The sequence below is a fragment of the Marmota marmota genome, unplaced genomic scaffold (assembly GCF_001458135.2).
Source record: "Marmota marmota marmota unplaced genomic scaffold, marMar, whole genome shotgun sequence".
NCBI lineage: Eukaryota > Metazoa > Chordata > Mammalia > Rodentia > Sciuridae > Marmota > Marmota marmota.
The window spans coordinates 14,533,595-14,555,063 of NW_026000185.1; the positions used below are offsets into that span (position 1 = coordinate 14,533,595).

Genomic DNA, 21,469 nt, shown 5'->3' on the forward strand with positions numbered 1-21,469 from the left:
TCATATAAGTTTCAGCCAGCCTTTCCATTACTGTGACCAAAAGACTTGACAAGGACAATTTTAGAGGAGGAAAAGTTAATTGGAGGCTCATGGTTTCAGAGGTCTCAATCCATAGACGGTCAACTCCATTGCTCTGGGCCAGGGTGCAGGAGAATATCATGGTGGAAGGGTATGGTGGAGGGAAGCAGCTCAGAATATGGCACCAGGAAGCAGAGTTCCGCTCATCAGGGACAAAATGCCTCCCCCAAAGGCTGCCTCCAGTGCCCCACCTCACCCAGCTACATCCTACCTAGTTACCACCCAGTCAATCCATTCCAGTGGATTACAATACTGATTAGGTCAATATTCTCATAACCTGATCATTTCTCTAACTTTCTTGCATTGTTTCACACATGAGCTATTGGGGGACACCTCATATCTAAACCATAACAACTTATTTCAAGAGGCACAGTAGAGGACATAGGTTTGGGATGATACAGATGCTCAAATCTGATGAACAGCTGGCTGATTCTTCCTTGAAGGATGATTTTAGGAAGCTTGTCAGTCATTAAATACGTTGCATTAGAGCATAATTATGTTTACAAATACTGTTTTTGTTGTCTTGAATTAAAATTTTCACTTCATCAATAATGTGTATAAAAGCAGTTGGCATGTGCAAGGCACTCAAAAAAGTTTGCAGTCTGAGCTTGCCTCTATTATACGTATTATTGTAGATGCTAGGAGCCCCTCTTCATGTATCCCACAATCTTCCTAATGAGATGCTATTTCTATTCCTGTCCCAACTTATATAATAAGGAAACATCAAGTTGGGAGAAATGAGCCTATACAGGTACCTCTTGCCCCCTTTGAGGGGATATTTGCCAGTGAACACTTTTATGCTCTTCTTGGGGGCCCTTGTCCTATTTTGATTTATGGAATTAATAAGTGATGAGTTCTCCTAACTTCTCAACATTGAAGATCTAGCTTCTTCATCATGCAGCATTATGTTATGAAAAAGATTTATACCACGTTATAGAAGGTTATAAATGCTCTAAGAATGTCAGATCATTCAAACTGCAACAAAATATGTCCAAGAGGAGATGCAAGAGTGACAGAAAGGTTTGGCCAGAGACAAAGACAGGAGGGTTAGGAGCCAGGATGGGTCTCAGATATCCGCTGATCTCAGATCTCCATCCTTTAACCACATGCCTAGAAGAGCTCAATCCAGTGATACTGGATTCCTGCTCCCATTCTGCTATTTTTTTCCCTTCTATATAGCTTGACATAAACATCAACAAGAAAGAAATAGCTGGACGCGTTTCACCAAAGAGAGGAGTTTGAGAAGTTATGGTGCGGTGGATGTCATTTCAGAAATGTTATATGCTCATAATTCCTCTGTTGAGTCACCAGCCCACACTATGATGTTGGGTTTTAAATTCACAAGCTTAAGTCTTACCTGACATCCTTCCCCTCAAATGTCTCAGAGGTACCTCAAACTCAGTCTGCCAAGAACTGAACCATTTTTCCCCCAAATCAAAAACTATCAACTTAGATCATTTTGCCGCTTGTTGTCACCTGGCAATGTCTCGGGACATTTTTGGTTGTCATGAGTTGGGTGGGGGCGCTCCTGACATTGAGTGGGTAGAAACAGAGGATGTTAAACATCCTACAATGTATAGGATAGCCCTCTATAACAACGAACCATCTAGATTCAAATGTCGATAGTGCTGAGGCCGAGACACCAGCTGGATAGCTCCATTTTTGGTGAAAGGGAAGTTCAACACAACACCCCTTTTCCTTCACCTTCAACACTAAGGGATTACTAACTTCTTTCAACTCCCTAATATTTCAAACCCAAATTCTTTTCTCTATTTGCAAGACTACTGTTTCCTTTATGACCCTGTCGTCACTCCCAAGGATGGTTACAAGTATCCTTATTTGTCTCTAATTCGCTTCCTGCAATGCTGGTTGAGTCACCTTTGTACCGTGTCAACTTCCTCGTGTCACCTTCTGCCTCCCTCTTGATTTTCAGTCTCTCAACATCACACACAAGACCCTCATGATGAAAGAGCCCTCTTCTCTTCTCCAAGACTCAGATCTAATCTCTGACCTTGCTCTGTCCTCTAATTATAACCACAGAAGATTTCCTGTAGCTTCTCAAATATATCATGGCTCTCATATGCCAGTGTCTTTGTACCCCAGCAGTCCTCTGCCTGGAAGACACTTTGTCCATGCCACCAGCCCCACTGAGAGACTTACCCTCTCCTTCCCCCAGTCTGGTACTCTTGGATGCTCTTCCTGGCTGGGCAGCCTGTTTTCTTTTGCTCCTCTAAAACTTCTGCTATTTTCTACCCAACTCTGTGTCCCAGGTAGTTTACCTCTGTAGACTACACCAAAGAGCTCCTTTGACCTTGGGTTTCTGGTTGGGTTTGACCAATGGGGGTGTTAACAGGAGACCAGAGGGTGGAAGAGATATTGGGACATTTATTCCATCTGCTTCTTCCTTGCAGGACAGTCGCTGGCTTCCGTCATCTAAACCCACAGCGTGTGTCTGGCAGCCATCTGTCATAGCTCCAGTTCTTGCTGGGCTCCACTAACTGCTCTTTCAAGCTTAGTCGTGGTACCAACTTCCTACTGTTGTTAGCCCTGAGGGCACTTCCTTCGAAACAGTCTCTTCATTAAATTCTCTTCAATCTTGCCTTTGAGGGCTCTGGAATCATATATTCTGCTAATGCCAAGGCATTGTACAATCATTGCCTTTTTACATATCTGTCTTCCAACAGATATGTGTATTCTTTGGAGAGTGAGGACTTTATTCTCTTTTGTATTTTAGTAGCCTAGTGCAGAATTGTGATGGGGCTGTTGTTCAGAGAATGAAAGTGGTATATGAATGAACATTCTTATCATCATACTCCCTTCTCTGCACATCCATAGGGTGGTGACACTATTAAGACCTTCAGAAAGACTCAATGAGATGTGCATAATCAGATCCTGTGGATATTTTATTTCAGCACAAAGGCCCCTGTCCAGAGAGCCTGAGAAACAGGCTGGTTAATCTGGAGCAGGAAGAGGCCCTGCCAGGAGAAGTATGGGCAGAGAAACAAAGCAGAGTAACATACTAGGCTTTTTGTTGGCTTGTCTGATAACTGCCTTGGGATGGGGTTGGGAAGTGGATGCAGACAGGTTCTTTTTTTTTTTTTTTTTTTTTTTTTACTTGTTCTAATTAGTTATACATGACGGTAGGATGCATTTTGACACATTGTACACACATGGAGCACAACTTCTCATTCCGCTGGCTGTACATGGTGCAGAGTCACACCAGTAGTGTAATCATACATGTGTATAGGGTAATAATGTCTCTTTATACCATCCTTCCAATCCCCACAGCCCCACCCCTCTGCACAAACCAAAGTTCCTTCATTCTTCCCTATCCCCCCACCTCTCTATGGATCAGTGTCCGCTTATCAGAGAAAACATTTGGCTTTTGGTTTTTTGAGATTGGCTTATTTCACTTAGTATGATATTCTTTAGTTCCATCCATTTACCTGCAAATGCCATAATTCCCTTGGGACAGGCTCTTTGGCAGGACAGAGGCAACAAAGCTCTGCTAGTGATTCCAGGGGTCTGGGGAAGGCATCTCTGCATCTGCAGCTCATTCCCCATCCCTATGTTCAGATTGGAGTATATGATTCCTAATGGCTCTTTCCACACTAAAAATGTAGTGGATAAGTGTAGATTTAGCCTTCTGCATGGCCTATCCTCCCTCTTTTTGTCACCTCATGTGGTCAAATGGGTTGATTCCACACCTGAGTTCAAGGGTAGGCATGCGACCCAGGCCAGAATAGCAAGGGTATCAGATTCCCCCAGATAATGCAATCCTTCGGGGACAGGCACAGAGTGCATTCCATCTCCTATTGCTATGATGTTAGGCCCAGGAATGAGCTCATGACCTGGGTGGTTTAAGTCTCAGTGCTGGGACTTTAAACTGTGAATGAAGAGGATCTCTATGCTAGAGTCAATAAAGAGGGCAAAGTATAATTCAGGAGCTGTTGGCAGCCACAGTATCTTTACAGGGGAGAACACCCATAATAAGAAAACAGAATGGAGAGATGCAGAGAATAAGACTGGCTCCTGATCACACTTGCAGCCTGTGTAGACACCACCATAGCTGGAACCAGTTACCTGTTTACTTCTTAATTACGAGAGCCAGTAAATTCCATTCCACTCGTTCATTCCACTTAAGAGAGACTGAGTTGTGCTCTCTACTATCTGTGACCAAAGGATTCCTGACCTATAATAGAAACTCTATTTTTCTTTAAATTTTAAAACAGGCACAAAAAGTTGCATGGAATAGGATTCCATTTATAAGAAATTTCCATAAGAGACAAATCCATAAGAGGTAGAAAGTAAATTCGTGGTTTTTAGGGGCTAGGAAAATGTTTAGTAACACTAATGAACACCAGGATTCTTTTGGGGTGATGAAAACATTCTGAAATTAGATAGTGGGGATGGATGCACAACCCTGTGAATATAACAAAAACAACTAAATGGCACACTTTAAAATGGTGAGTTATGTGATGAGTTGTATTTCAACCAAAAAAACAGAAAAAAAATTGTCATTACAGTCATTGAAGGCCCCCCAGGGAGTAAATGTAAGCATGAGCCTCCTCATTTCTTCACCATGAGGGATAGAAGTTACTGAAACAAACAATGCAGAATTGGAAAATGCTTTATTTCAGGGGAATACAAAGTTAGTGAAATACAAGGGAGGGGGAATGTTATAATAATCTGGAATAACAGAAGGAATGGTTACCAGTGTTGCTTTCCAACTACAAACATGAATGGGGACCTTAGTATTTAAGATAAAACATGATAAGCACAAGTTGTGAGTCACTGGGGAATGGGCTTTCCTCATTTGATCTAGAAATTATGAAACAATCAGGGGCAGCAACCCTGGAGCTGTAACATCCATCTCAACACAAAATCTTTTGTTTCATTTACCAGATGACCAGGAATCATACACTAGTTTGGCTGCCACCATGTCTTCTATTGCCATTCCTGGAATGAACAGAAATTTGGGTCACTTTTTGTCAGAACAACACCCAAAATGACCCAGGCCCTGTGACTGGCAGTTTTCTGATAATATTGTGCATGCTGCTAATGCCCATCAGGATAATAGGGACTGCTATCCGGAGGTGAGTTCAGGCTTGGATATTTCTGCAAAGGTTAGGTCAAGGCATGGACTATGATGTTAAGCAATAAATGCCCAAATGTGTGTCCACCAAGGCCTTGTTCAGGGGTCAGCATACTTTTAGTAGAGTCAGATGGTAAATATATTCAGCTTTGTGGGCCACATGGTCTCTGTGACAAGTACTCAACTCTGACTCTGACAGTGGAAAAGCAGCTGTCGATGATAGGTCAGTCCATGGGCCTGCCTGTGTTCCGATAAAACTTTATGGGAACTCAAATTTGAAATTCTGTCATTTTCATGTGTCATGAAATATTATCTTTCTGGTTTTTCTTCTCCTAATCATTTGAAAATGGGAAACAATTTCTTTGTTTTTACAAAAAAAAAAAAAGTTTCTGTCTCCTGGGCCATACAGAAACACGTGGTTGGCCAAGTTTGGCCCCATGGTCTGTAGTTGCTGACCTCTGGTCTGGTTCAACCCTGCATCCTTTGCATCTCCCCTTTGTTTTGTTTAGCTTGAGCATCCCTAATCTGAAAATCTAAAACCCCAAATGCTCTGAAATCTGAAACTTTTTGAAGATCAATTTTGAAGCATTACAGATTTCAGATTTTTGGATCAGGGATGCTCAACCAGAGCAGCCTGTTAAAATACTCTAAAATTGAAAACACCTCTGGTCCCAAGCATTTTGGATAAGGGACACTGGATCTGTAATTCTGAATATATACCTTAAACTTTGCACCCAGCACAGATACATAAAGGTGTTCAGATGAAAAGATGTGCCAGTAAACCAATCCCCAAAAGGTAGAAAACAGAATACTGCTCAAAAGGGGGAGTGCAGGTTTCTGCAGTGTTTGGCCTCCTTAAGGAGGCTGACGTCCTCTGGTCTGCTGTGAAGCCTGAAACTTTCAGACACAACAGGATCAGTGGGATGTCTCTGAACCAAATTCTGCATAAAGCTTATACTGCCTTTTTTGCCTGTCTTCAAGTATCTGAGAGATTTAAAAAATGTTTAATAACTGGCAAGGCATGGCTACTAAACCATACCATGGCTTCTGGGTGGCCAGAGCCCTCTTAATGCTCTGCCAAGCATTTGAGCTTGTTATGAAGTATGGAAGTCTTAAGAGAAGGGCAGAGGGCACTCCTGAGGGGCTCAAGGTAGCAACTATATACCAACAAATTTGGGATTATTTCAGTATTGTAGGCCTATCAGTTGAATGTGTTCTGCTCCCATGCACTTCTATTCTCTTAGATCTGGTAGAGTGGAAGAGGTGAGCCCAGGGGCCCAGAGGGGAGCCACTGGGAGCCCAGTCTTGATGGGTTTCTTCCCGTACCAGCGCAGGTAGTTTATAGCTCCCATGAACCACATCGTTTGAGAAGCAAGGAGGAGGGTAGGGAAGGAGGGAACAAAGAGGTATCAGGCTGAACTTCCTATCTGAATCTCTTTTAGGCTTTCCCCCTTGTTCTCCCTGCCCCTACCTCTGAAAGCTGTCTCCTGAATTCATTTAGATCTAAGTCTGAATGATAGCACCAATCGGTTTCCAAGCACCTCTTACTTAATCCTCATAACAACTCAGAGTAACAGGTGCTGAAGAATGTGTGGCTCAGAGATGTCAGGACGAGGACACACACACCCAGTACATGGCAGAGAAGGGACTCCAAGCCAGGACTTCCCGACACGTCTTAGTGCAGTGAACTTCCCAGAGTTCACTGCACTAAGACATGTCAATAATTGACTGGCGTGATGGACTCAACAGCGATCCAGCCCCAGGGCCTGTTGACTCATTTCTCTTTGCCCCACTTGGGAAGCCTGCCTGTGCTCTGGCTGGATTTGTGCCCAGGGAGCAATGGATCTTACCCAAAGACTTGAACACCGTGGTCTTCTCACAGTGGGCTGGCTTTATGCCCTTCACTACTTCCCCCAGCTCAGCGAAGATCTCAGCCTGAGAAACAAACACACACGGACTAAGGGAAGGAGCCAGAGTCTGCTCGGGGTTGGCTTCAAGGGCTGAACTTGATAAAAGACCATGTGGAAACTGGATGCTGTCCTCTGAAATCCTTTCTGATGCCAAGAATGCAGACAGCTGAGCTTGCATGGAGCGGGGTGGCCTGCCAGGTCCCGGTCTCAGTGAGGAAATAGACGTGTCTTGATCTGAACATGCATTTTGGCTGCCCCCTTCTTGCTTCTATGCCCTGATTACAAGGGAAAAAGGCAGCCAAAAGGGGGTCAATCACAGTCCCATTGTCCTGGCCACACGGGGAAACTTTCCAGGCTGCAATAGGCTCCCAACTCCCAATCCTACTTCCTTATAAGAAAGTCCATTGGAAAAACCCCTCGAGCTTCTCTCTCCTGGCAGAGAGGGCAGGAAAACACATGCCATCACCATAATGGCCATTTTTTCTGGAATTGGATTTAAAAGGGTTATATGATGTTTAAGAGCTTCTTCCCCATCAGGAAGTGAGTGGACCAAGGTCTGGAAGAGGATAAACTGAAGGGGAAGTTAGTGAAACCCAGGCCAGTCAACAGCTGTGCCAGGCAGGACAGGAGGCTCACCCCTGACAACAGGACATCCCCTGACTCCTTCAGGGCGGCCTCCTGGGAATCCACATACAGCACGGCCTGCTTCATGAGTTCATCGTCCAGCTCACGCCAGTCAGGTCTGCTGGCTCCGATGGCTACGAGACAGCAAGACAAAACCTCAGCCCAGAAGAATCCCAAGGGATACTCGTCAGGACAAGACATGCGAGAGAGCTGAACAAAGGTCATGTGGGAATATTCAGACTTGGAAAACTACATAACTCCCTAGGCCAAGCAGCCCCACCCAATTGGTAAGACCAAATATTATTAAAAATAATTCTTACCATTTTTTCCCCTTTCTGTTTTAAACTCTACCTTATTCCTAAAAGATTTTGAGGCTACTCAGCATTCGTTTATTGGATACTTACTGTGGGGTGTCTTACATACACTATTTATGGTCTTTACAAGTACACTTCGATGTCTGATTCCCATTTAACAGACACACAAATTGAGGCTTTGAAGGGTGGACTCTTAAGGTTACATCTCATCCTGAATCCAGGTTTGAGAGTGCCTCTTACCAGAAGTGATGGTATCCTAATAAAAACCTTGAAACAGAGCCATCCCTTTGAGCTTATTCACACTCACACTCCTTATCTTCTGCTGTTTAGTTTCCAATCATTACCACTCCTCATTCCTAAACACTTTTCTTTGAACTCATGAGAAAATAGCACAATGTCAAGGTCACAGGGAAGCCCTAATAGAAAGAAGGCTGGCTCCTTCCTGGCCTTGAGCATTCACATCCTCCACAGAGCCCAGGACCAAAACAATGAATCCAATACATCATGCCTCCTACTGCCTCCTGCTACAGGGACACAAGATAATGCAGAGCCTGCAACAAAATGCCTGCAGAGCCAGGCAGGTAATGGAAAGGAGCAGAGTTGATAGAGGTACCAGATTGGAAATGGTGGAGGCCACGAAACACAGAAGAGAGCCGGCCTTCTCAAGGGGATGGTCATTGTTCAGTTCCAGCTAATTACTGCCATGTGTGAATACTTGTCACTGTTACCAGATATCCCCATTTTTTTTTAAGAGACCGGAAATCTATTTGCAAGTGTTATTTCTTGATTTCTCTAAGGTCCAAACAAAACAGGCTGGCTGGATCCAGCTCAGGGCAGTTAGTCTTTGAAAACTGCTGTGAAGTCTTTTCCAAATAGAAGGCAGCCTTTAAGTGTTTTCTTGCACTGACTTCCAGTTTTCTCAACTGTTCTCCTCCTCCTGTTTGCCCTCACTCTACTTTTCAAAGAGAGTAATGTAAAACTGTCCATCTTGAAGGTCAGGTTGTTGGTGCGGCGAGTTCTATAGAACAACAGCACTAGCTATTGAAGCTCGTAAATAAATCATAATATAGTGGGGAAAAAAAGCCTCCAGTTTCTCAGGGCATCCCTCATTCTGCAGTGTTCCCCTCAGTTCTGTGCTGCCCGTGAGCTCTCAAAGGGTTGTTTGAGGTTACTTAGGCAGATGGAGGTGGGCCAGGCAGCAAAGGAGGGGCCTAACTCAGAAAAACTGAGGACTAGAAAGACTTGAGAGTCAGAAGACTGGCTGGTGGGCTGGGGGACAGGGGATGTAAGTGTGGGGGAGGTTGGAATCAGGCCTCCTCTCAGCTGAGCTGTAAACCAGGTAAAGTCTGTTGGTGTTTCCCTGTTGTCTGTGGGGATGAGCTTTTTTTAAGTGCACTTGATGCCTCTGTGAATACAGACAGTAATTTTGACCCTAAGCAAGGGAACTAGAAGAGATACCTTGACTCAAGATCAAGTCAGACCTTCCTGGAGGGAGTTTTGAAGTCTGAGAAGGATCCAACACAAGGAGTTCTCTGCTACTGACTTTGAGGATGAGGAAAGTGGAATTGAGACCCTCTGTTCTACAACACAATGGACTAAATACTGTCACAACGATGTGGCCTGGAAGAAAACCCTGAACAACTTGATGAGATTACAGACTAGAAAACACCTGATTTCATCCTGGGAGACTTCTGAGCAGAAGACCTAGCTAACCCATGGCCAGACTCCTGAACCACGGAAACTTTGAGAGGATAGTTTTAGGTTGAAAAACAAAAAAATCAAATCAGTTTTGGTGGATATTCAGCTCTGGCCCTGGGAACCCACTTCACCAAGAACTGATTCCTTTTGATTCCCCCAAGTCCTTCCAGAAAAAGTTTTAGTTTCCAAAAACCACCTCATACCTACTCTCTGGACCTACCTTATAACAACAGTCCAACGCAAACTGGGACCTTGATTTTACTTTGGCGCGTTCCTCAAACATGCCATGATCACTGTCACCCCTGAAGTCTTTGCATTCACCGTCATCTGCCTGCAGTGCCTTTCCTTCAGCTCCTGGCATAGCTGGCTCTTCCTCATCATTTAGGTTACAACTGAAAAATGCCTCCTCAGAGAGCTGTTCAGATAACCCTACGGATAGGACCTACCTCCACGTCCGCCCTCTGCTTCACTATCAAGTTCTGTCATGGTCCTGTTTCCTTCAGAAATGCTCATCTTTAGCAGAAGCTGTCTATGTATTTGTAGTCTATCTCCCCTCATTAGAATGTAGCCACCAGGAGAGTAGTGTCCTCAAGTGCCTAATTAATTGTGGCATCCCCAGCATGGAGATCAATGCCTGGTGCATGGTAGAAATTTAATAAATGCTTATAAATGAACACATATCACCTGACTTGGCTCCTGCCTGCTCATCTGCCCAAGTGTACACAACTCCTAGCTTCCGAGTCTATATCACTGTGCTTGTCACTGAAACATAGGGCACTGGTACCATTTTCTGATGGCTCTGCTCATCAGAAGCCAGTCTTTTTTTGGAGGGAGTGGGTGGATACCAGGGATTGAACCTAGGGGTGCTTAACACTGAGCTATATACATCCCCAACCCTTTTTATTTGTTGAGACAGGGTATTGCTAAGTTGCTTAGGTCCTCAATAAGTTGCTGAGGCTGGCTTTGAACCCACGAACCTCCAGCCTCAGCCTCCTGAGCTGCTGGGATTACAGACATGTGCCAGGGCACCTGGCTCAATCTTATCAGAAGATAATATGGAACTTTGTTTAAGAGCTTGGGCTCTAAGGATAGACTTGCCTCTGTTCAAATCCCAATCCTGCCACCAAGCACCACTGGCTTTGGGCAAATTACTTAATCTCTCTATGCCTTGGTTTATCCTACCTGTAAAAAAGGAGCCCTGATAATTATGGTTACTACCTCATGAGGTTGTTGTAAAGATTATAACATAATAAAAACTTTAGAGCAGCACCTGGTGTTAAGTATTTGATATAGACCAGCTCTTGCTGTAAACTCAAAGGCGGATTAAAGATCTTCAGAGGCCCCAGATATCCTCAGGCTTAAACTCCTCTTCCCTCCTCCATCTCACCACACAAATTAAAAGCATTCACATGTCTTTTGTACTATAATTTCTTTGAAAAATTTTATAATTTTGTGTTTGAAAAACAAATGATTTCCTTTTGGCCTTTGAGATTTAAATTGCATCACATTTAAGAATGAAGCTGTGCTTTACCATTCACTGCAGTATTACATTTTATAGAACAGTATTAGTGAAATATTTATCAGTTTCAGAGTTGCAATTTCCTTTTTTCATATATATATGAACACACACATACATATATATATACACATATATATATACATATATATATGTATGTGTGTGTGTGTGTGTATATATATATATATATATATTTCCCCCCTTTCAGTACTGGGGATTGAACCCAGGGTGCTCTACCACTGAGCTACATACCCAGCCCTTTGAAATTTTATTTATTTATTTTTAAATTTCAGACAGGATTTCACTAAATTGACCAGATTGGCTTCAAACTACGTGGTCCCTTTGCCTCAGACTCCAGAGTTTTCGGGATTACAGATATGTACCACCACGTCTAGGTTCCTTTTCATACTTTGAGATATAAGATCTCCAAAGGCTCACATGTTTCTGAGGTCCTCATAAAGCTTGGGCATTCTGCACAATGAGGAAACCAGCCCTACCTATGTGGCCCTGGGGTCCAGTCTAAGGAGGACTCTTCGCCAAACCCTACCCATGGCTCATGGAGCCCCTCTGCTTACCATTGATGTGAGCCCCAGTCTTCACCCATTCACCAAACAGAATGGGTTCTGTTGCCATGGTGACTGTGATGATCACATCAGCACCTGTCACAGCCTCTTGCACTGATGAACAGACCCGGACCTCTCCTTGCACTGTGTTTGCAAACTTCTCTGCATTTTCTTTGGTGCGGTTCCATATCCTTACCTTCATTCGGGGTAACAAGAAGGACACTGGTGTCATTTTTTGTCTACTTACGTTACACCGGGTCCAGAGGTGCCAAAGGGAAATTGAACCTCTCTGGTTTAGGACTGTGATAGATTCCACAGGGAATCTAAATCATTCCCTATGGAGAATGGACATTTGATCAAGGACATGTTTTATCTACAAATTTCCTCTATAAAAAGGATGGAAATTCTCTAGTTGTAGGCAAGGACACACAGCCTCAGTAGCTAAATAGCTACTATACTATTACTGATTAGCAGATCGAGTTCTGGAGCCAGGCAGAATTAGAATCAATCCTTGCTTTGTCCCTTACTGCTCCTGAAATGACTCTACCTCATTCAGCCTTAGTTTTCATGTCTATAAAATGGAGATGATAACTAGGCAAAGTCTGTATAAAACTCACACTTTATGTCCGAGACCTGTAAAGGAGTCATAATGGGTGTGATATTCATAAAAGGTATCTGGCAGTGCTTTGCATGGAATAACTTGATCTCTGCAAGGTATGCGGTGATCAAAGACCCAAAGGGTTTGAAGGTGAATGGAGAAGCTGATGAAAAGTCCAAGAGTGTGAGCTGGAATCAGGTTCCTGGGAGGTGCTGACGTCGTGTTAAGGGATATCACTGACATAACTAGGGACTTGCTGGCTTGTAAACAGGTTTCAACATTTGGGTCTGGGGTTGTGAATCTTCAACTGAAAATAAGGCCTAAAAAATGTCTCACAAGGAAATATAGTAAATACAGACATAAACTTAAAGAAAGTTCATCAGCCAAGGTGAAAAACAATGCATTATGCATAGTCAAAAGCGAACAGCTGGCCATGTTACCCCTCTTGACCAGGGAACATCACAAATATCAGGGGAAAATTAGATAATTTGGAAAAGTGATATTAGAGCATTCAACAAAAAAGATAAACTGAATGCCTGGCATGATTAAAACTATAAAAAGCTAATGAAAGAATTTTAAAAAAACATTAACCTCTTGTCTTTGAAAACAGATGAAAGGTCAATTTCCTATCTTAAGTAATACCTCTTCTTTGGGAAGAAAATTCATTAAAAATTTTAAACATTCATACTTTAAATCTGTTCCACCTCTCTCATACACACACATAAAATAAAACAAAAATAGTATCATGTTATATGCACCTATAAAGGTACCAAAGGTGATTTCATATATATATATAAATATATATATATATATATANGAGTCTGAGGCAAAGGGACCACGTAGTTTGAAGCCAATCTGGTCAATTTAGTGAAATCCTGTCTGAAATTTAAAAATAAATAAATAAAATTTCAAAGGGCTGGGTATGTAGCTCAGTGGTAGAGCACCCTGGGTTCAATCCCCAGTACTTAAAGGGGGGAAATATATATATATATATATATACACACACACACACACATACATATATATCTGTCTCTTATACACATCTATATATATATATATATATATATGCGTGTATGTGTGTGTGTGTGTGTAAAAGGAAGTTTAGTAGAGTAGATGAGGGAGAACAGGGGAGAGGAGGATGGGAAGGGAAGTGAGAGTAGGGATTGACACCAAATTCCTTACATGCATGATTTTGTCAAAATGAATCCAAATACTATGTATAATTATAGTTCTCTAATAAAATGTAAAAAAAAAAAAAAGCATCAAACATTCTCAGTAGGAAGCATGAGTCAACACAGGGGAAAGGTGGGCCAATATACAGACTGCGGGAGGGAGACGCTGTGGCCTACTGCTTGCTAAGCCTCATCCCTGGTTCCTGGATCCATAGCCCTGGATATTTGAAAACTCCTAGATTCTCCTAAAAAAAGCACAGAGAGGGGCTGAAAGGATCATCTATATGTAAGAGTTATAGTTCTTTAACTGACCAGGTGTGCTGCATCCCTGTGAACTGAGAAACTGACAAGAGGTTGTTATCAGGGGTTGGGGTTGTGGCTCAGTGATAGAGCGCTCACCTAGCATGCTTGAGACACTGAGTTTGATCCTCAGCACCACATAAATACATACAAATAAGACTAACTTTTGTTTTATTTTTGTATTGTCTGCTTAAAATTAAAAAATAAATATATTTTTTAAAAAGAGGTTGTTATCATACCTTCCTCTGACACTTACCTCCATCAGGACTTCTGGTAAAGAATTGTCTCGATTGGACTGTTAACCTAATTATTTCATAGAAACTCACACTGCAGTGAAGGAATACAGACAGAGTTCACTGGCCACTCCCTCCCCACCCCTCACCCTGAACTTACCTCCTTAAAGGAGAATTGCTCTGTGAAGATCTCATAATGGCTATAGGCCTGGACACCGGCCCCAAGGATGCACAGCACATCACTGTTGGGTGGTTTCAGAAACTAGGGGAGAAATGGGGTGGGAAAGGTCAAGGAAGAAATTGGCAGCCAGGTGAAAACAAATACAGTTTGAAAATCAGGCGACTTCTGCTCTATCTTCAAGACCTTGCAGGCAATCCCAGAGACGTCGATTTGTGTTTCAGTTTACTCTCTATTCAGTGAGGAGGAAAGAAAGAATTTTCAGCGAGCACCTAACCTATGCCAATACTTTACCCTCATGATCTCATTTAGTCTGGAGAAGGACCCTATGAGCTGGAAACTCAAATTATTGTGCTCTTTTTATAGATAAGGAGATTGAGGTCCAGAGAGGTTAAATAACTTGATCGGGAGTCTAAAACTACTAAATACCCCAGTGGAGCTCCAAATTTACATCTTCATGCTTCTAAAAACATTCATAGTGAACTGCTGAGAAGGAGAAAAATTCAATTTGGTATTGTGAAATAAACCATAAATCTTAAATTTTTATTTAAACTGTTCAGGATCTGATTAAGGAAATCTGATTAATTCTTTATTTTTTTTTTATTTGTAGGATTTTATGATCGACTTCTCTCCAGTGAAGTCTTTCTGACCTCCCTGATAGAATCCACCACTTCAAAATATGTGTTTGGAAATTCATTTTCAAAATTCATTTTCTTGTACTGGTCTTTAAGCCCCAAGAGGACAGAGTTAGTCTTATTTGTACAGAAATGATACATGCAGTATGTGGTGGCACATGCCTATTATCCCAGCAACTCTGGAGGCTGAGGCAGGAGGAGATCAGCTTCAGAATTTTAGCAAAACCCTGTCTCAAAATAAGAAAAAACAAAAAATAGAAAGGGTTGGGGGTGTAACTCAGTGGTAAAGTGTTCCTGGTTCAATTTCCAACACTGTCCCTGCTCCAATAGGGTAGATGCCTATTATGACCTATAAGAAAGAGAATGGGGTTTCTCCATCTTGGCACTACAGAAATTTGGGCTGGGTCCTTCTTCAGTGGGAAGAGGGCTGTCCTGTGCAGTATATGATGCTATATAACATACCTTATTTCTATCCATTAGATACCCGTAGCACCTCCCATCTCTTTCCCCTTCAGTTGTGACAACCCAAAGTGTCTCCAAATATTGCTAATGTTTTGGGGGCAGATGGTGAAGTTCTCCTCCATTGTGAACTATGGATGTAGAGAAAGACATCCTTCACTTTTCAGACCATATTTATTAAGACAGACCCTCATCTGCCTTTTTTCTATTGAGTAAAAATTGAGTTTTTTGTGTCTGCTGTTTATTCTAATGCTACTTGCTAAAATTCTGGAGTATAACCTTAAAAGTGAAAAGTCTGTAGTGAAAAATCTTAACTCTGAATTCCCCATAAAACTCTTTTAAAAAGTCTCAGGACATTAGGATATTATCTCTTAAAGCTGCAGGAGGGATACTTTTCTGTGTTCAAAGAATCTGGGTTGAAATGTTTCAAAGAGACAAGATCCATAAGACTAATAATCCTATGCTCTTATCCAATAAATAGAATTAGATAATATTACCATGTTTTTCTGTTCATAGGTAATATAAATCTAATTTTGGAAGTGCACTCAAGTTTCAGAAATTGTCAATGCTGGGAATAAGGCTATGAGTTTCAGCCTAAACTCTGAAATGTCAACCCAACTGTTCTGGGAGTGCAGATTGTGTGTGTGTGTGTGTGTGTGTGTGTGTGTGTGTGTGTTTGTTGCTGGGGATTGAACCAAGGGCCTATGTATGCGAGGCAAGCACTCTACCAACTGAGCTATATCCCCACCCACAGATTTTTATTAATGCAAACAAGCACAGTGTTCTGTGTAAAATGAGATCATTAATACTTGCTCTGTCTTCCTCAAAATCCAGATGATGGGTTGGAAACTATTTTAAAAAAGACTGAAGTCCTTCACAAATGTAAGGTAGTAAGATTCCTTCTGTTTCTAAATCACCAGCAAACTTATCACCAGCAAAAGTTATCTCAAGGAGTCTCTTGATTATTTGGATCTGATGTAATTAAAAACTAGTTTGTCGAGGTGTGTTCTGTGATCTACTCTCTTCACATACAATTATCAGATTAATCCTTGTTTCCTTCCCTCCCTGTAATATATTGAGAAAACCTTAACTTGCAATCTGAACACCTGGACTTGGTGGCTCCAATCCCCTCAGGGTCATGTTTCCATTAGTTTCCCATCATCCTTCTCCATTTAACATAAAAGCTTCCAGACCGCAACTGTTCCCAAAGACACCTCATTTTCTAAGCCTCTTCTTCTTAACTCTAACCCCTAAAAAGACATTGTTATTATTATTATTGTTATTGGGATACCTTGACGCTGTTTAAAAATATTGTCAACCCATCACTTGTGGTTCCTTCTGCCTAGAGGGCTCCTCCACACTCTTGCATGGGTCACTCACTCACCACTTTGAGTCTTAATTCAAATGTCATCCTTTCAGTGAGGTCTCTCCTGAATAATTTAAAATGTCACCTCTTCCCTAATCCTCCTGATTTCTGATTTATTTTCATCTTTCTAACATACTAAGTGGATTTCTGGGGTTGTTGTTTGTTTTTCAGGGCTCTGAACACAGTAATAATTACTTATTGATCAATAAATATTAATTACACAGTAATATTTATTATTAATTAAGGATTATTGATGCAATTCATTATTAGACTCAAAAGGCTTTTTTTCCTGTTGTTTATTTTTTTAAGCAAATCATACTCTGTGTTTTACTTTTCACTTTTATTTTATTTTTGATCTTTTCTGTGTGCATCTCTCTGTTTTGTTCACTACTGGATCCTCAACAGTTAGAAAAGTGTCTGGCAGCCAGGCACAGTGGCATACACCTGGACTGGAGGCTGAGACTGAGTCTGGAGGCTGAGGCAGGAGGCTAAGGCAGAGAGAGGATCATGGTTTCAAACGTCAGCCTCAGCGACTTAGCAAGGCCTTAAACAACTTAGCAAGACCCTGTCTCTAAATAACCCATAAAAGGGTTAGGAATGTGGCTCAGTAGTTTAGTGCTGGTAGGTTCAATCCCTGGTGCTGGAAGAAAAAAAAAAGTGCCTGGAATGTGGTAGCAGCTCAGTCAACACTAGCTGAATGAATAAAAGAGTGTGGCTTAGATTTGATATGCTCACCCTCTGCCTCTTGTGCACTACTGGCTGTCCTGTGGGGCAACCATACTGTCTTAGGTCTAATGTGGTACAGGGGGAAGAATGTAGTCCTAGGAGTTAGGTCAAGATTTATTACTTATTAGCTGTGTGATCCTGGGCAACTGATAGAGCCTCTTTGACAATCTACTCTGCAAAGTGGATGGGAATAATACATGTGAGGTATTTAGCATCTGGTCATGCATGCTAAGTGACAGCTGATAATTTGGTGAATCATTGTGCCAATATCTTGTATTTGACATATAAAGTTCCAGCAATGTCCAAAGGAAGATAAGAAAACATTCCTTATTCTCTATTACTCTCTCAAGATTGAGGCACCCAACCTCACCCACCAGTTCACCTGATGGCACAGCCAGCCACTCATCTTACCTTGGTGGCGATGGCAGATACTGCAGCTGTTCTCTTTGCGGTAATGACATTTCCATCCATGACCTTGGAGGAAGTGGAGACAGTGAACAAGGGGTTCCCCTCTCTAGTACTCAAACTGGGATAAACAGCTTTGAAAGAGAAGCCCTACGAGTATAAAGTATCCTATAGAGAGCGGGGGCTTATGTCAGAGTTGGATAGAATCCTTCCACTTATGAGACATGTAACTGAACATTTTAATCCCTAAGCATTGGTTTCATCACCTGTAAAAACAAAGATAATATAAGCCTTTCAGAGGGGTACTGAGAGGATTAAAGGCATTAGTGTATAGGAAAACTTCTAGCACATGGTGAGTTCTTAACAACTAACCATCTTGTTTCCTTGCCCTGGGATTTTCAAACACCAAACTGAGGAGGAACTTGTGGGATAAGATTGTCATTTCAGGGCTGGGGCTATAGCTCAGTGGCAGAACGCTTGCCTAGCACGTGTGAGGCACTGAATTCAATTCCTAGCACCACATTAAAAAATAAATAAAAATTGGGGCTGGGGATGCGGCTCAAGCAGTAGCGCGCTTGCTTGGCATGCGTGCGGCCCGGGTTCGATCCTCAACACCACATACAAAGATGTTATGTCCGCTGAAAACTAAAAAATAAATATTAAAAAATTTCTCTCTCTCTTTTAAAAAAATAAATAAATAAAAATAAAGGCATGATGTGAATCTACAACTACAAAAAAAATTACAAAAAAAAAAAGATGGTCATTTCACATCTGTCAGGGGCCAAGAATTCCACATCAGTGGTGCTCACTCCAGCTGTTTATATGGGGAGCTTTGTAAAGATACTATTCCCAGATACTATCTTTAGATTAATTGAATCTGAATCAGAGGTAGAGCATATGCCCAGCATTTAGGCCCTGTGTTCACTTCCTGGCACAGAAAAAAAAAAAAAATAGAACAAAACAAAAAACACCCCCCGGCCCTAAAACCTAAATCTCTTAGGTGTAGGACCCAGACATCCTCATTTTCAAAAGCTCCCCCCATGATTCTCATGCACAGTGAGGACTTCTGTTACGCCTGCTCAATAACTATCTTTGGCACTGACCTCAATTTATAAGTTATTAACTTAGCTGACCTTCAAAAGGTAGGCATCATTATTCTCATTTTACAGATGAGGACAGAATCACATAGTACTGAGCAGAAGCAGCAAGGATATAAGGTTCTGTCAAAGGCCCAGGAATCAGGTTCCAGGGGAACCACTGTTACAGGTAGATAGTATGGATGTTATCACCATTGGATGAATTTAGGCTGGGAAGAGCTAGATACTCCACATAGAGGGGTGATGAACCGTCAAGAGTCCTTGGGGAATCAGAAATTCAGGAAAGAAGGAAAGAGAGTTTAAGAGCCAAACTGAAGGACACTTAAGAGCATAAGCTCTAGTCAGTCAGTTAGACTTAGGAGTGATTTTTAGGTCTTTCACTAACCAACTATGTGACATGCAAAGTTGCTCTAGAAACCTGAGCCTCAAGGACATCATCAGAAATTGGGTGGAAGAAGGAGTTAAAACTCCCAAGGAGGAATTGTCAGAATTGAATGTGACTAGAATCTCCTGCCTGGCAGACAAGTGCTCAATTAAGTAGCAGTTAAAAAGGCAGTAGAGCACATCATGGGCTTAGGCTGAAGTCCTGCCATGCCACTTACTAGCTACATAGATTTGGGTAAGTTGGTCTCAGTTGCTGAATGACTTGATTTTCTCACCAACGAAGGGGGGTAATATTTCCTGCCTCATAGGTGGTTTTCAAAATTAAGAGGGCTAATACATGTGAAGTGTTTAGAACAGGACATGACACATTAAAAACTGCTCAATAAATGTGAGGTACTTCTACTTTTTGATTCTATAGTTACATATTAAAACAGGTCACTGTGTACTCCTCAGAAGAGACTTCCACGGATTGGAGAACACCCTCCCCCACGTTGATAGGGATTCAGTAAATACATATTCTCTCAGCTCAAGCTGTATGTGAGGTATCTGAGCAGATACGACCATGCAGAAGAATGAGGACATTATTATTTCCATACTGTCACACACTGGAAGCAGCAGTGGGCTGGGTTACACACCCTCAGACAGTCATACAAACAGACACACAGTTACAGATAACCCTCTCTGTGGCTAGTATCCATTCATTGGTAGAGGGGACTTGGGGTCACAACCAGAATGCCTCCCACTCATGCAGAACTAACTTTTGAGTCTAGCTCTGGAGCCCCAGCTCCACCCCAGGATAAAGAGTTGCTCACCGCCAGCAGGGTGCCATTGCTAGGCTCCAAGAGTAGCACAATTGCCTGGTGCGAGGGAACGGTGGATGTGGTGTTGTGGCCCTCATAGAAGGTGACCAACTTGGTGGTCAGGGCATCCTCTGCTGCACTGTAGACGGGCATGACCCCCAGGAAGCTACACGGAGAGAGGGAGCAGCTTCAAACCCTTCCCATCAACACTGGGGTCTCCTATAAAGTCCGATTCGCCATCTTTTCTGTTTCCTCCCCCACAGCTCCACTCCCGACCCTCATTACCTCTGCCCTTCCCTTATGCACTAAGCCGAAAAGCTTAGTGTGTTCAAAAGCCTGACTCTGGTCAGAAAACAACCCCAGGTCCGTCACTTATTAGCTCTGTGTACGCCTGGGTAAATCATTTAACCTCTCTTGAGTCTCTTTTCCCCATCAATATCTCCCGATGTGGACTCTGTTTGATTAAACCTGGTAACACCTGTAAAGCGCCCACTTAACAGAGGTTACCGAAGAAGTGGCAGCTGCCATTAGCAATGATCAAGCAAGTCCTCTTTTCCTTTCTCCCACAGCATCCCTTCCCTGCCTCCTGGTCCTTCTCCTCAGTGTCTCCGGACCTTTACCCCGGTCTTTCTCACTCACCCCCTGTGCTTGGCCACCGGCACCACGGTGCGCACGGGCTGCACGACTCCTCCGTCCGGGCCACTGGAGAAGTTGGCCAGAGCCGCCTCCAGAGGCGGAATGAGGAGGCTGGAGCTTCGGAGGTGGTCCTGCACCTCGGCGGCACTCAGGAATGCGGGCGCCCGGCTCATCTCGCCGCCTGCTTTCTAACCTCAGCCCAGCACAGACTGACACCCACGTTCCCCCGGCGGCGCGCTATAAGAGCGCGCCCGCTGGGCTGCGGTGCCGCCTACTGGGCAGCGGCCAGTCCCCGGGAGCGGGGCAACATCGCCCCGCCCAGGCTTGTCTCCGCCCTCCCCCCCCCCGACTCCAAGAGCGAGTGAGGTGGGTGCTCCCCAGGGGTGGAATCGGCTTCAGGCCAGGAGTTAGAATTCTTGAGTCTACTTTCTTAATTTCCTGGGATTAGCTCTAACTACATTCCTGGCTAGACGTGTTAGTGAGGACTTTGGCACTCCATCTCCGCTCCTCCCCACCAACTCCGCTCTTGGCTACTGTCTTGGCAAAGGAGATAGGGAGATGGGGCACAGGATCCTGTAGCGAGCATCTCTTATGTCTTAAACTATTACCTGCTGCTAGATCTTGGATGAAAGGAGACAGGATTATTAAATACTTTGCTTTCAATTCTGTCCCCATCTGGAGG

General features: G+C 42.9%; 1 protein-coding gene across 2 annotated transcripts; it reads right to left on the reverse strand.

Annotated features, from left to right (window-relative positions):
- Window positions 1-4,692: 4,692 nt before the first annotated feature.
- On the reverse strand, window positions 4,693-21,032 carry Crym (crystallin mu). Of its 2 annotated transcripts, XM_015491152.1 has the most exons (8): window positions 20,791-21,032; window positions 20,164-20,317; window positions 17,877-17,939; window positions 14,262-14,363; window positions 11,811-11,994; window positions 7,720-7,841; window positions 7,024-7,108; window positions 4,693-5,037 (listed from the first exon to the last, which is right to left on the reverse strand). In XM_015491152.1, exons 1-8 carry the CDS (start codon window positions 20,958-20,960, stop codon window positions 4,973-4,975), a joined length of 945 nt encoding a protein of 314 aa, XP_015346638.1. In that variant the 5' UTR covers window positions 20,961-21,032; the 3' UTR covers window positions 4,693-4,972. The 2 variants fall into 2 exon arrangements, with proteins under 2 accessions (XP_015346638.1, XP_048645588.1); XM_048789631.1 differs by lacking the exon at window positions 17,877-17,939.
- Between the last annotated feature and the right edge of the window lie 437 nt (window positions 21,033-21,469).